Source organism: Phacochoerus africanus, chromosome 1 (assembly GCF_016906955.1).
Source record: "Phacochoerus africanus isolate WHEZ1 chromosome 1, ROS_Pafr_v1, whole genome shotgun sequence".
Taxonomy (NCBI): Eukaryota; Metazoa; Chordata; class Mammalia; order Artiodactyla; family Suidae; genus Phacochoerus; species Phacochoerus africanus.
In genome coordinates, this window is record NC_062544.1 from 148,463,568 (window position 1) to 148,479,345 (window position 15,778).

The following is a 15,778-nucleotide window of genomic DNA, read 5'->3' on the forward strand; positions in this document are numbered from 1 at the left end:
GCTCCCGCTGGAGAGAGTGGCAGACTCCTCCCACTGCAGATGGAATGAGTCATAGGGATGCATGACACAGGCAGGTGGTGACCGAGGGGCCCATATCGGGGTGCTGGGAGGGATCTGGCAAAAATAAGGCAGACCCTTCCAGAAACCAGCATAGGAACTCAGGAGCTGACCACAAGTCCAGAGCTCAGCTCCTATAGCTGGGTTATAAGGTTTGGTCTCAGGCATACAGCTGGGGCCATTTTCCCAGAACTAGAGCACAGGTAGGTCAGAGAACATGCCATACTGACTTGATGCTAAGTCTTGAGTGACCAAAGAGGGGTCCTTCTCCCCCCACTTTAAAAGCCTGAGCCTGGGCAGGGCTGGGGCTGTAGGTAGGGATTGGATGGATGCCTGGAGAGAGAACCAGGTAGGGCATTGCACACGTGTGAATGGCCTGTAGCCTTGAGGGCAGATGCTGCCACAGAATTGACTCTCTGGAAAGAGAGTGGGGGTAGGGGTCCTCCAGAGTCAGGGCATGAAGATGGGGTCCTTGGTTCTGTGGAGCAGCTGTGACTAGGAGCATTACTGGCTAGAGGTGAAATGCAGGGAGCCTTCCCATGCTTCAGAACACTTGGTACTCTCAGCACTTTCTGTAGCTGTTGCTCAACCTCAGTTCTATGAAAAATATTTGTACCCCTCCTGGGCATCCTCTTTGGAGGAATAACATGGAGAAATCTGGCATCTGTTCTCAGCCAGCCTGGACTCTTCTGGGGGCCTGAAGAGGGCATTGCCTGTTTTTAAGGAGCACCTTTTAAGGAGTGAGATTAGGGATCTACGTGGCAGGCAGTGACATCAGTATGTTGTCTTTAGAGTCTGCTGGGAACCCCTTGGAGTACCAATTCTGGAGCCACAAGAGCTTCAGCTCTCACACTGCCCCGAAGGGATGGGGAGAATTCTTGTTCATTTAAGTTATGAGGGTCTAAAAGTATTTCTTCTCTCCTGAGGGCCTTTGCACCTTTAGGAAAAGGCAGTGCCTGGAGTTCCCGCTGTGGCATAGTGGGAATCAGTGGCATCTCTACAGTGTCAGGATGCAGGTTTGATCCCCAGCCAGGCACAGTGGGTTAAAGGATCTGGCATTGCTGAAGTTGCATTGTAGGTCACAACTGCACCTTAGATCTGATCCTGGCCCAGGAACTCCATGTGCTGCATGGCAGCCAAAAAAGAAAAAAAAAAAAATGAGGATCAAACTTAATTAAAAAAAGAAAGAAAGAAAAAGCCAGTGCTTAACCCAGAGAAATAAGAGAATGTCAGGAATCTTTTCCTCAAATCTCCTTTGAGAAATGCCATACATAGTACTTCATTTCCTAGCCCATAAAAGAATCATAAAGATAAAATGAGGGGCTTGGTCCAGGTAGCCCTTAAGACCTTTCTCTGTTTTGGGCTTTGGAAATGGGAGACACAAGATCATGTATGACATGACATACTGGTTGACGGCAGACTCACTTCTACATTCTCACCAGGTCCTTCCGGCCAGACTTTGTGCTCATCCGGCAGCATGCATTTGGCATGGCAGAGAATGAGGACTTCCGCCACCTGATCATTGGCATGCAGTATGCAGGCCTCCCCAGCATCAACTCATTGGAATCCATTTACAACTTCTGTGACAAGCCGTGGGTGGTGAGTAAGGTCCCTTTTCCCCAGGTAAAAGGGTGGGACCCAGGTCCTCTTTCTCCCAGAATCCCAGAGGCAAGACTGGCAATCCAGAGGCAGTAAGGCCAGCTGAGAGGATGTGGGAGGAGCTTCAGATGGGACATGGGTCCAGCAGGCTCTCACTATAGAGCATCATCACAGGCTGGGCTGCCCTTGCAGCAGGCTGGACCTTTGGCCTCACAGCAAAGTCACACAAAGATTCTGTGAAGAAGCCCTTATAGACTTAGAGGTTCTTGCCTTAGCCATAGGATACAGCACTATAAATACCTGTTTCTTGGCTCTGAAAGGTCTAATCATTAGAAAGGCCTGAGGCCAGTAGGGACCAGGGGGATAGTCCATCTCAAAGGGATTTTAGTGTTAGAGTCCTACCAAGTGTTTAGCAACTTTACATTGGGTTCATCCACACACATATCAATCAGATACTTATATGCTCTGTAAGTGCCCCTTCATGGTAGAGATGTGCATATTAAAGAAGGAAGGTAAGGAGCATAAAACTACTCACTGCATGCTGCCAACTTCTGAGATTTTCCTACATTAATTTCATTTAATCCTCATAATAACCTTACAAGGAAGATATTATTATCATTATTATTACTTTTTACAGAGAAATGAGACCCAGATAGGATTAAGTAACTTCCCAAGTTATAGAGCTAGGGTTTCTCTAGATCGCATGTTCACATAAATTGGGTTACCATGTGAGGAAGAAGCTACTTTGGTATTCCCATCCTTGGCCAATCTGGAAATTGTGGAGGCCATGGAAACTTTTGAGCGGAGACAAGAATGGAGCTGGGAGGGAAAGCAGCCTGTAACAGTCCTGGGCTGCTCTGGCCTCCCTCTGACAGCTGAGGGGTCAACTTCTATAACTTTGCTGCTCTGGTCCTCTTGGAAGGAAGCACCTGCCCCTAATCACATCCTCCCCCCTCTTGTTTTTCAAAAATCTTTTCAACTATTGCATCCTAGCTTGCCAAGGGTCATGGCACTGGTGGCCGATTGTGACGTTCCCAGACCCTAAGCCTTTACACCATTCAGGAGCTGAAGGGAATGCTTTTTATTTTATTTTTGCTTTTTAGGGCCACACCCATGGCATATGGAGGTTCCCAGGCTAGGGGTCCAATTAGAGCTATAGCGGCCGGCCTGCACCACAGCAGCTCGGGATTCAAGCTGCATCTCTGACCTGCACCACAGCTCATGGCAACATCAGATCCTTAACACGCTGAGTGAGGCCAGGGATCAAACCCTCAACCTCATGGATACTAGTTGGATTCGTTTCTGCTGCGCCACAATGGGAACTCCTGAAGGGAATGCTTTTTAACCCAATGGACCCATCACCTCTGCACTTGATCTTTTTTTCCACACCTTAACTCAGTTTCCCTGTTCCTTTGGAAGCAAGGAGAGCTACAGTGTGAGAGAAAGACCAAAGAGCAAGGAGTCAGAAGATCTGGGCGCTGCTGTAGTTGAGGAGGGACTGCCCTTTGTTCAGCTTTTCCTTCTGTCTGGCCCAAGGATCTGGAGTCCTAGAGTTTTGCATTTCAGGCTCCAAGAGCTATGTGATTTGAATGAGTTGCTGATCACAAAAAGTTTCTCCTTGGTCATGTGACCTTCCCTACTTCCCTAAACCTTTCCTCCCTCACCCCTTCAATGCCTGTCAGAATTTGGCTCCCTCATAGCCACACAAGGCAATTCTGCTATTCAGCTCTTTTCTGGGCCATCTCACTCATCAGCCTTCTGACTAAACATCTCTTTGCCCCAGTTTCTTTGTTTGTAAACTAGGAATAATCATAGTACCTGCCACAAGTTTGCCAGCCTGGTGTTACAGCCCAGTATTGGGATCTGAAAGAAACTAATTCCCTGCTTTATGTTCCAAAATTGTGCCAGAGACCAGGCAGGGACAAATCAGAGAGCCTGTGCCTGGGGCTTTGCTCCTCCTGGGATCTGGGATCTGGTGAGGGTTCACATTCTCACCCATTCACAATCCCAGCACATTGCCTTTGGCATCTCATGAGAACAGCAGGGCTCCCTGGCCAGACACCAAGTTCTCCCTTCATTTTCACTAAGCAGCTGCCATGCTAATGGCATTTTGTATGTTATTCTCTGCCTGTTAATGGGAATGAACAAATTTGGTGACTGTGAGGGGAAGGTCCCTCTAAGATGGTGACTTTGGTTCATATTTTCTAAATTTATTTATTGTGGCTGCTCTTGGTATGAGGAGAGGCCTCGGCTGGGTTGGGATAAGGCTCTGCCTTGTACACTGTGTCTCTGAGCACATCCACTATCTCATAAATTGGTCAGGGCAGGCACACCAGGATTTTGGGAGCAGAAGTAGACCTATCAATGAAAGTCATGTTCCAGAGAAATCAAGAATGCTACCATCCCATATTGCTGCCAGTATCTGAAAATCCTGTTCCTCTTTCTGGGGTTTTTTTAGAGACAAATGCACAAGAGTTGAATGAAAGCATTTTATTTCCAGGAGGGATAAGGACAACATATTAAATTCAGATGGATCTTGAAATCCCATTTCATCTAAGTCTTTCCTGATACACTGGATAAGCGATTATACTGAACATCATCTTCCTACTCATTGCCAATGCCACCCCCAGCTCCCAAATCCATTCTTTTGTCTCTGCATAGAGGAAATAACCCTTATCAGATATTACTTTTGTTTAATTGATGACTGTGTGCTTATAACTGAATCTAAGTTTCCAAGGATGGGGGTTTGATGCCAAACCCAGGACTTTGAGCAGACAGGGACTGCAGGAGGTGGAGGAGGGTAGTGTGAGCTCCCAGGAACCCCTAGCGCCTGGGAACTGGCTGCCATTTTAGTCTTGGCTGTCCCAGGACTCTGGGAGTCTGCCGTGGGCCTTCTTGGCATCAATGTGGTTGTCTGTGTAACTCTCCCACATGCTGGGAAGATAGGGCCCACATGCCTTGGTGCCATGCCAGGGTGTGGGCTGTAGCAGGACAGAGGTTGTTAGGCAGAGCTGGCATCAGCTTGCTGGGGATATTGGAGAGCGTTGGGAGCTCAGGCAGGTATCCAGTCACAGAGCAGGAGTTCAGGCAGGCTGAGGTGGGCAGGCAGGACTTAAAGGTCAGATGAGATGGTGGAGAGAATCGCAGAAGGCAGGAAAGGCCTGAAGGGTGGTCTTGATAGTCAAAAAAAGTGAAGAATCAAAGAATGGCAGGGATATCAGGATAGACCAGAGAGTGTACTGGGCAGGAGGAGGCCTGGGTGCCATCCCAGTGCAGCCTGACTCCAGGCATGCTATGGGAGCCTGTGCTTTCCTTTGCATGTCTAGCCTTGGCCTCCTTATTAGTAAAATGAAGTTTCTACTCTAGAGACTCTCTCAAGTCTCTTTCAGTAACAAAATCTTAGGGGCTTGAGAGTCCATCAGTCATCTCCTCAGCCATGGAGGAGGCCTTAGAGATCTATAGTCACCAACTGCATGTGACTAAGGGAAGTGACTCAGAAATCCCAGTGTTCCCCCCTCCCCAGGATTTCAAAAACGACAACATTCTATCTTTACTCACAAAAGGACTACAGCAGATGATTGTTTAAACAGCAGTTCGATCATGGAGTTTGAGAGGAAATGTAATAAAATATGTTCTTTTGTGGTAAAAAGTTTAAGGAACTGATCACATTCACTTCTCTCATTTTATATATGAAGAAAATGAGGCCTGAGAGGAGAAATTGTTTGCCCAAGGACACCTAAGCAAGTTTGAGGCAGCACAAGAAGAATCAGAAGACTCCAGTTTTCTAACAACCCAGTTCTGGCTTTTATTACACCATCCTTATCTCCCCACACCAGCTCATGTGCCAGCATCCCTGAAAGAGAATAAGACCTCAGCATTTGAAAATGTTCGAGCTTTCCTTTCTCTGATACATAGAAGGCAGGTTTAAATCTGGCATGTTTCCTTGTAGCAGTTCCAAATATCAGTGGCTTAGAGTGTGAACTCAGTAGCACTGAAGAGAAGATGCTGGGCTACCCCTGCTACCAGTGCACTGACAGTGGAATCAACTGGAAAGTTTTCTGTGGGACGATCATGGTCTCTTGAGAGCCTGAAAGGCAGATACATTAAGGAATAGAGAGAGTTGTGGGTTAGGAATGAAGGGATCTGGCTATGAACCTACTCAACTACTGTGTGACCTTGGGCATGTGACCTCTCTGGGCTTCACTTTCTTCACTTATAAAGTATGGGAGTCAGGGGGCACCCTGAGGGCGCTTAAGTATGTGTACCTCACTCTTCCCTGTGGAGTTGTTCTGGCTTCTCATCAGCGAAGGTTCCTATAAGTTGGGTTCTTAGATGAGTAGTGAGTCCCAGGAGACTGGGTCTGTCTGTCCTACATTTCATGACCATCTAAATGTTCTTGAAGAACAGCTTCCTTCATGACCCCCCTGCTTAAACTCTGATGACTCCATACTCCCTACAGGAAAAAGCTACCATTCTTTTGCTTGGCATTTGAACTTCCAAGACTGGGCCCGGTGTTACCTACCCAGCTTCTCACTTATCATCTATAGAGATGCAGGTATTTAGAGTTAGAGACACAGTTTTCAATGCCAACTTTATCTCTTTGCAGCTCTGATTCCAGGCAAGTTTCCTACCCTCCCTGAGCTTTATATATAAAATGAAGATGATAAAGAACCTAGTTCATCAATTTGATATGAAGATTAAATGAAATATCATTAAAATTGAGTAGGTACTGAATGAATGTTAGCTCACTTCCCCTTCCCCAACTAAATTATATGTTCTTGGAGAGAAGGGATGAGACACCTCTTTTATATCCTCAGAGTGCTCTGCACAGAGCCCTTAGTGGGACAGATGCTTAATAAATATTTGTTCAATAGATTGACATTTTGTCTGTCTGTTCCAGAAGCTGTTCAGGTAAACCAAAACCTTTGCTTCTCTTTTGCAGTTTGCCCAGCTGGTGGCCATCTACAAGACATTGGGAGGAGAAAAGTTCCCACTCATTGAGCAGACCTACTACCCCAACCACAAAGAAATGGTAGGTGACTGAGTAGGGACTTCAGGCTCTCTGCTGTTTGCTCTCTGAGCTTAGTTGCATGGTGACTATGGGGCTCTGAAGAGGAGGACCTCAGCATCTCAACCCCAGAGATTCCGGTGAGGTTGAACTGCAGACCTGCTTTGTGGGGCCAGAGTGGCTGGCTTTTAGCTGACAGCCCCTTGTCTTCAAAACCTGGAGACAGAATAGGAAAGAACAGAAACCAGGGCAGTGTATCAGACTAAAAGAGTAAGAAACCTATGGATCAACAATCAGAAGATTCCACTGCTTGGGTGAAGATTCCACTCCTTCTAACCCTGGCCTGGCCACAAGTCACCAACAGTTACATTCCCTCACTGTGTGTCAGTTTCCCAGTCCAAAAGTCAAGTGGCCATAATTATTCCTGACCAAGATATCTTATATGGCACTTGCATAATTTAAGTGAGATTCTTTAAGTAATAGTCTGAAAAGTATGAAATACTCCTCAGATGTAAGGGTTATTCACGAGACCCTTCCATTCTTTGATTCCAGTCCTCAAGATTTTGATAAGACTCAAGATTTCAATAATGCCTTTTGATAAGGCATTTTCACTATGCCTTCTGTGAGGCCACCTTGGGATGATGGCATAAGGCACAGAGAGATGGGGTGGGTGGTTGGTATGAAGGCTGTTACTCATGTTTCTCCTCTGTGGTGACCTGGAGCTTAACCTCTTTTTCTCTGTCTCTATATCCTCTGCCTGAGGCCTGCACGGTCAATTGGTGATCCTACTTAACCTACCAATGGAGATTCTCTGCCACAGCTTTCCAAATCTTGTACTCTCAGACAGAGACCTCCAGAAGGGATCTCCATTTGTACCATCTCTGTGACTCAGGAGCCTTCTTCTGGCAGTTTGTCAGCAAGCCACACATAGAAGATGTATAACAACCTTGAACCTTAAAAAGAACTACCTCCTTCATCTTTGCCAGAGCTTCTCCAAGAGAGGCACTGGAACTTAAAGCCCTCGTCCTTAATAAATCCTTGAGACCCACATCAGGGCTTTTCCTTTCAGGGCAAGTCAGGGAGCCTTGCAGAGGCTGAGGAACTCTAGGGGGCTGTGCTTAGAGAGTTCAGGGAGTCCAAGAGGGGACTGGAGAGGCTGAGGGTTGGAGGGGCTCTCTGGGGGATCAAAGCTGACCTTTTTCTGCTGTAGCATGTAGCAGGCTGTCCACTGGAAAAAGCCTGCAATGCTTAGAAAGTATATTCCCCATCTACCTTCCTTTTCCCCAAGGGCCTTTGTGCTATTTCTCTCCTGTCCTCTATCCTGAAATTTGCTCCCAAGAGAGGACCCTCTAAGATCTCTCTGAGGTGTCAAAAGCTAAGGGGGAATTTCAACTCTAAAAGAGAAAGGCTTTTTTAGCGTAAAAAAATTTTTTTAAGTAGGAATGAAAACATTAATAATCTAGTAGAGAAGGACCTTCTAAAACAGAGGAGAAGCCTTCTGGACATCAGCCGAGGGCATCAAGTATGGTTAACCCGGAGACACAATACCCAAGTCTGTTCTTGTCCAAGAAGGTGTGCTAACTGGACCAGGCCCTCTGCCAGGAATGGTTTAGAGGGGGTTACAGCATACAGAGGGAGGTTAGGCTTCACACTGAACCACTCCGTGTCCCCCAAGTCACTCCTCCAGACAGATGCAGGTGTATCAGAGGATTAGGATGAGTTGAGCCAGGAGCAGTAGAGGATGCATAGGCAAAGTATGTTGTTCTTTTCATTCCTCCAGATCAGCCTGTTTATGATACTGTCAACCCACCTCCTAGTCTTGTACACTGCAAGGCTCCTGCATCTCATGTGTATGATATGTACAACCATTTCTCCCCTGTCAGATCAATTAAGATAAAACACATTTATCTGGGGGAGAGAAAGGAGTAGTCATAGCTTAGGAAAAGAAACTTAGCCAAAATCAGTAACAAGTACTACCTTAACTAAAGGCAGGAGAGAAAAGCCATGCTACTTTCCCTAGCCCTTGACAGGTTCTGGGCTGGGGTCTTGGACACAAGCTGTAACGTGCCCACCCCTGCCCTAATGCTGGCCGGACCACCCACTTGGTACTTCCCGTTATCTGGCAGTGATAAGGCAGGTGGTGACAGCCAGGGCTCTGCAGGGAAGGAAGATGGCTTGGTCTTCAGGACTCTTGAAGTATGTGGTGGTCCCTCCTAGGGCTGGATAATGTCAACAAACTCCTTCCTAAGGTGCAGGCGTCCCTGGTACCAGCTGCAGGTGCCATCAGCATGCTTCATGCAGACATAATGCTGGGCCTGGTACCCATAGAGCTTCTGTTCCAACAGCCAGTCTGTCCAGAGGCACTCGTTGGGGGCCGCGATGGTACAGGGCACCACATAGCAGGTGGTGATCTAGAGCCATAGCCATACAACATCAGAGTGAGTAGGGTGTCCTTCTTCTATTAGGCTTTTGGCCTCCTACATATCCCTATAGCCTTGCTCAGATGCCCCCCTCCCTTAGGAAGCCCTGTCCAGTCTCCAACGTTCTCTCTTAGCTGTCCTTCCCCTGTGCTCTCTCTAGTGGCATCTCTGGAGTCAAAAGCATCTGAGGATCTTTACTCCACCACTGACCTTAAGCAAGTCACTTCACTTCCTAGAGTATTCATTTCTTCACCTTAAAAGGAAAATCTTAATTCCTCGTAAATTTGTTTTAAAGCCTAAATTAAACATTTTAAATAAATTAACCGTTATAGGGCCTGGCAAAGAGTAGACTCTCTTTAAACAGTAGTGTACTATCCTAGTCTACCTTACGTCATGGCTGCCTTCCCAGCCAAAGTGTCACTACTTTGATATCAGGGCTGTGGGCTATCTTGCTTTTCCCAGCACCAGTTTCATACAATGCCTGGTCCATGCCAGATCTCAAATATAGTACAGTACATGAATAAATCATGCATGTATGCAGGAAGAAAGGAATATATGAAAGGTGAGGCTGCAAGGCTCAAGACCTTTCCCCCACCCCAAAAAGCTTTGGAAATGGACATTCCTTACTTGGCAGCCACAGTTCAGGTGATAGTGGTGATTCAGACTTTCTCTCTGCAAAAAGGATAGGTTCTCCCAGGGCTCAATGTAGTTGCACAGATGGATGAAGACCTTTCCGTCGCTGAGGATCTGACCTTCAAAGGGAGATAGCAGAGAGCCTAGCATGAGGAATTTGCTCGTGGAACTCCGGGAGCCCAGAATCATAGCCTCTTCAATGTCTTTTGGTGGCAGTGGTGACATGGGGCTCAATGAAGGAACCAGAAAAGCCTCTATTGTCTTTATATCAAAGCTATTACCAGGAGTTCCTGTTGTGGTTCTGTGGAAATGAACCTGGCTAGTATCCAGGAGGATTTGGGCTAGATCCCTGGCCTCACTCAGTGGGTTAAGGATCTGGCATAGCTGTGAGCTGCGGTATAGGTCACAGATATGGCTTGAATCTGGCATTGCTGCGGCTGTGGTGCAGGTTGGCAGCTCCATCTCTGATTCAACCCCTATCCTGGGAACTTCCATATGCTGAGGGTGTAGCCTTTAAAAAAAAAGCTATTACTAGACAATGTTTGTATGAGGGAAAATTGTGGGGTGAAGTCCTTTACAATAGCTTTGGTGCAGACAGAGGGATATGGGCTTTAATCATGGTGAACCCCCCCCTTTTTTGTCATTTACTAGTGTATGACCTTAAGAAAGTCATGTAGCTTCTCAGCCAGATGAGAATAATAAGGTTGTTGTCAAGATTAAATGAGAGAATGTCTGTGAAGTTCCCAGCACAGATTTGGGCCCACTGAAGATGTGCAATAAATAGTAGGTCTCTTTTCCTTTCCAGCCTTTTCCAACCCTTCCCAGTATCTACATAGGCCAGTCTCCTGCCCCAATGATGCCTGTCATAGTGAGTCTTTCCCCTTCCTCGTCTTTACTTATCAAACTCCTTCCTATCTTCCAAACCCTTTTTAGTACCACTTTGTCCTCAAAGCCATCCCTGACCCAGCATGCTAGCCCACACCTCTGTTAGAACTTGGTCAATCAATCACTTATTGACTGAGGAACTACTATGACCTAGTACCAGGAACACAGAAATAAATATGACAGGATCTCTGTCCCGTAGTAGGGAGACAGAAAAGTAAACAAATATCACACTGTTGTGTGACTATATAAAAGACATAGTATAAGAACAAGAAGAAGCACAGTTATCTCTGTCTATGGAAAGAGTTGGGGAAGAAAGGTGTCTGAGAGCAAATGATGCTTGCATTGGGCTTCAAAGGGGATGGGAAGGAATTCACCTGCCAGACAAGCTGGGGAAGGACTTCTGGGCATAGGGACAGAGGGGCACATCCCAGCAGAATACCTTCTGCAACTGCAAGTAGTTTAGTTCAGCTTTAGGAGAAACATGGGCTGGGAACAGTCACTGACAAGTGGCAGGAATCAAGGCTGGAGAGGTCTGCAGGGTCTGGTCGTAGAGGGCATTCAGTATTAGTCAAAAGAACTTGAGCCTTCTCCTATAGAACCTTCTCCTGCAATACACTTGTGCTTTGCCATTTAACCCAATATTTGCCTATACTTGACCTCCTTGAGGTCAGCCAGCATGTTTCCTGCTTCCCCTGATGCACCACCGCACCCAGCAGAGGGCTAGGCACACAGAGGGCCAGGTGCCTAGTCGGGAGGTGGCCTTGTTTGCTAGTCCTGGGACCCAGAGGGCTCAGGGGTGTGCCCTTCCTTGGCCTCTCCCATCCAGAGGCTCCCAGATCAACACAATTCCACATGCCCAGAGCTTGGGAGCCCCTACCAGTTTGGCCTCTAATGTCTATGGCTTCTCAAGAGCCACGTGTGAACTGTGAGCTCTCTGAGGTCTGTGATTTATTTCTGAGTCTCTCTCCTGCCCACGGCCTGCCAGTGAGTAGGTGGTCACTCATTGCTGAATGGATGACCAGATAGTAGAATTCCTCCTCCTGTCTGCCCCCAGCTGCTCTGTTTTTCCTTGCCTTGCCTTCTTTCTAAATATTTGTCATCCTTTAGGGCCAATTTAGATTCTACTTTTACACAGTGAAGCTTCCCTAATTTTTTACAACCACACAAACACCTCCTTTCCCTGACCTACAAAATAATTCAGTATTGCATTCATTCATTTATGGAGTATATTCTCGTGTGGTACTTTAACTGTTCTATCCCAACCAGTTTGATATGAGGAGATCTGCCTTGGCCCAAGTTCCCAGAGACAGAATCATCACATCAAGCCTAGGGCCTATGTTTTACTGTACCCCCAGAAGTACTGTGAGCCAAGAGTGTGACCTGGTTTAAAGCTAATGCCATCATAGGCTACAGTAATTATTATGTGTGTGTTGCAGGAGGAAAGGATTTACAAGTGCACAATCCTCCTTTACTCTGTGAAACTAAGACCTCACCTGAAGTGTGGTATCTAGTTCAGGGTCCTGCGCCAGGCAAAGGACAGGGGCAGACTATATCTCGTTGAAGGTGGCCAGACAGGGAACCACGGCCAGCAGACCTGGAGCCACAGTGCATGTAACTGTCATCCTCAGGCCCTGAGAGGATCATCATAAGACAGAGGGCAGAGCGGAACCCCCAATGGACAGTGTCAGAGGGGCAGATTTGGGTTCAAGATATCAAAACTCTTGTACCAATTAAAAGTGTTTGGAAATGGAACCAGATGTCCTAGTCTGGGAGGGCAACCTGTGAAATAGCAAGGCGGTGGCAAGGAAGACTCTTGTGTTGAAACCAAGGTTACCAAGGCTCCTCCCAACTCAGAGGCTGCTTTTTAGTAACACAGCTCTGATTTAAGCCCAAGAAAATGCCACCTGGCTCAGCTTGCTGCCAGAGCTCAGCCCTTGACAGCCTTCTCTAAGACTCAGGGCCACTTTGCTGGTCTTTAACTTACCAGTCAAGAGATACTGCTTCTGGCTGTTAGTTTCCAGTTTCACCCCACAGAGGGAAGAATCAAAAGGTGTATAGATATACTGAATATCGCTGATTTTCTCAAACCCTTTGAACATCTAAAAGGCAATTATAAAAGAGCAATATTGAGTCAGTAAGTGTACTTTATATCTTAACAGGAAAAACTTCTTGTTTCTTAATTTCAAAAAACTAAGTGAAAGTCTTGTTCAAGTCCTGTTGCACACAGATGGCCCAACTGGGTCCTTTTCTCTTAAAAACAAAAACCAAAACCTAAACCTTGGCTTATTCTGGTGAGAAGGGAGGTACCTCTAGCAGCCCCCTGCACAAGCAGCTATAGGACTAGGTGGATGCTAAGGGCCTGTTCTGCACTGTCTCTTGGATTCTGTGGGCCCTGTTCCCTATGTGTCATTCACTCCACTTCAGCATCTGTATGCCAGCATCCCCAAGCCAGGCTGCCTGCCCTACCAGCCCCACCCTCCCAGATCACACACCCCACTCCTGCTAACAGTCCAAGGGGGTAAACACCCTGTCCTGTCCCCATGTACCTTTATCTGTTTGATTTCATACCGGATCATTTTTTGAGTGTCACCTGGGTCTGTACTGGCAGGAACTACCTTCTCACTGGAGATTTTGGCCCGGATTACTGCATGGGAAGAGAAAAGAGGGAACCTTTAGCAACCTGTGGAAGAAGTCCATCTGGGATCTGGATGACGTGGGGCCCCTGGAGGATTTTTGTGGGGGGAATTCTGGGTGTAGGTCTTGTTGGGTTGGGAGGAAGATGCTGGGAGTGAGGGAAACTCCTCTGTTGCTGAAAGTTCCAAACCTCTCAGGCCTATTAGGTCCTCCAGTCTCTACACTTCACCTGCTGGTCTGGGGAGTCTAGCTCTCCTCAGCCCTAGGAGCAGTGGGGTGGAGGTGAGTGGCAGGCAGAGGAGGCAGGAGGAGCCACTGGAAGGGCCTGTGAGTTGCATCCACAGGGCTCCCCCAGAACCTGTTGCACCCCTCTCCCCTGGCTTTATGAGCCTGAGGCCTCAGAGAGAGATGGCCCAGAGCTGATATTAGTCAATGTTTATTGAGTTAATAAATATTCTGACTCTCCATAGAGGTAGTTCATCTCTTGCCATTTGGGCATTAATCAAAACCCTTAAGTTCTTCCTCTGTGCCTGGCCTAACACTAGGTACTAAGCCACAAACACAATTAGGACAGGGTCCCCATCCTGCAGAACTCTTGGTCTAGTGGAGAACACACTTATAAAGACCAACAGGGAGTTCCCATTGTGGTGCAGTGGTTAACGAATCTGACTAGGAACCATGAGGTTGTGGGTTCGATCTCTGGCCTTGCTCAGTGGGTTACGGATCTGGCATTGCCTTGAGCTGTGGTGTAGGTTGCAGATGTGGCTTGGATCCCACGTTGCTGTGGCTCTGGCATAGGCCAGTTCAGCTCCGATTAGACCCCTAGCCTGGGAACCTCCATATGCCTCGGGAAATGGCCCTAGAAAAGGCAAAAAAAAAAAAAAAGACCAACAGCACAGGATGGAAGGAGCACAGAAATGTTGAGGCGCTGTGGAAGCAACAAGGAGGCAGGAAACCTTCAGAGAAGAGATACTGAGAAAGATCTTGAAGGATAAATAGGAGTTTGCTAGGAATTTTTGTTGTTGTTGTTGTTGTTTGTTTTTCAGTGCTGCACCCTCCGGATATGGAGGTTCCCAGGCTAGGTGTCTAATCAGAGCTGTTGCTGACGACCTATGCCAGAGCCACAGCAACGCCACATCCGAGCCACGACTGGGACCTACATACACCACAGCTCACGGCAATGCCAGATCCTTAACCCGCTGAGCAAGGCCAGGGATCGAACCCGAAATCTCATCGTTCCTAGTTGGATTCGTTTCCGCTGTGCCACGATGGGAACTCCGTGAGTTTGCTAGGAATTTAAGGGTTTCAAGGAAGGGCATTCCAGGCGGAGGGAGGGAGAGAAAGGGCAAAAGGTGTGTGTTGGGGTGGGGGCATGGTGGCACCCTCAGTTATAGGTTTGGACACAGAGGGGTGTTTATAACGAAAGACCCCACCTCCCGCCCCACTTCTGGCTTCCCCTCCCCCCATCCAGTAGATCAGAATAATCACTAATAGTCCCAGTAGCTTGCTCAATGACACCCCATAGTTACAGTAGGCAGGTTAGAGGGGATCTCTGTGGCGGCCCTTGGCAGTCTATTCCCTTGCTAATCAGCCTGTCTCTGCGCTTGCAAGGTTGCTATGGTGCCGGCCCCGCCCGACCCATTAGCCTCTGCAGGCGGCAACGGGTGCGGCGATTTGAGCTCCTCCCTTTCCCTCCAGACTCGAGGTCTCCAGCTCCGGCCCACATAGATCCCACACAACCACCCCCAGCTGGGATCTCCAGGCTCCCCGGGACTCACCAAGCGCCGAGTGGCAGACGTGCTGCTGGGGGTGCGCGGGGGCGCAGCTGCACGCTTCACTCAGCCCCGGCGGCCGAAGCAGTGCCAGCAACCGCAGCAACAGCGCCCAGCTCGGCGCGGTCCGGGGGCTCCGGGGCATGACACTGCAGAGACCCAACTGAGCCTGTGGGGTCGGTCGGACCAAACAGCCCCTCCAGAGCTCTTCCAGAACGCGTCGCGCCCCTTGCCCCTGGCTTTATGAGATGGACCTAGGGCCAATCCCGCCCCATTTGCTCCGCCCTCTTTTGGCTGTAGGCCATTCGGGCTGCGGACTCGCGGCCCTCCTGGCGGGCAGGTTCGGTAAGATGAGGGAAGCAAGGAGAGAGTCCCCTACCTGTGTTTCCTGCCTGAGCTTTCTATAAGTAGAGGGATGGCACTGGGAAAGGGGGTGGTTTCAGGGCAGAAGATAGCACAGCAAAACAAAGGCGAACAGGGGCAAAGACACAAGGGACTGTGATTCAGGCAAAAAGAACAAGAGTTCGGAGAGGCACAAAGAGGGAGACAGGCAGAGTCAGAGAGAGGCAGACGGAATTACAACAGGCAAAAGAGACAGTGACAGAGGAGGACAGACCCCTTGCGGAGCTGCACACTGGGAATGAGACAAGCTACTCAGGGCTTCTTTCAGCTGCAGGAAGTGTTTTCAATGCCCTATTTATGAGGCTCCAAAGCAACAGCAAACAGTAATGGAATGGGACAGAGAAAGTTGGGGGGGGGGCAATGTGTGT

At 48.1% G+C, this 15,778-nt stretch overlaps 2 protein-coding genes across 2 annotated transcripts in view; one reads left to right on the forward strand and one right to left on the reverse strand.

Moving 5' to 3' along the window:
* SYN2 (synapsin II) overlaps positions 1 to 15,778 on the forward strand; it is a 185,428-nt gene that overhangs the window by 139,637 nt on the left and 30,013 nt on the right. Inside the window, exons 4-5 of the mRNA XM_047781047.1 lie at positions 1,500 to 1,656; positions 6,599 to 6,688. Of these exons, the coding sequence (XP_047637003.1) occupies positions 1,500 to 1,656; positions 6,599 to 6,688 (247 nt within the window). The remainder of the gene's footprint in view (positions 1 to 1,499; positions 1,657 to 6,598; positions 6,689 to 15,778) is intronic.
* TIMP4 (TIMP metallopeptidase inhibitor 4) lies at positions 4,132 to 15,565 on the reverse strand. The gene is made up of 5 exons (XM_047781058.1): positions 15,015 to 15,565; positions 13,149 to 13,246; positions 12,587 to 12,701; positions 9,712 to 9,836; positions 4,132 to 9,075 (listed from the first exon to the last, which is right to left on the reverse strand). Exons 1-5 carry the CDS (start codon positions 15,151 to 15,153, stop codon positions 8,878 to 8,880), a joined length of 675 nt encoding a protein of 224 aa, XP_047637014.1. The 5' UTR covers positions 15,154 to 15,565; the 3' UTR covers positions 4,132 to 8,877.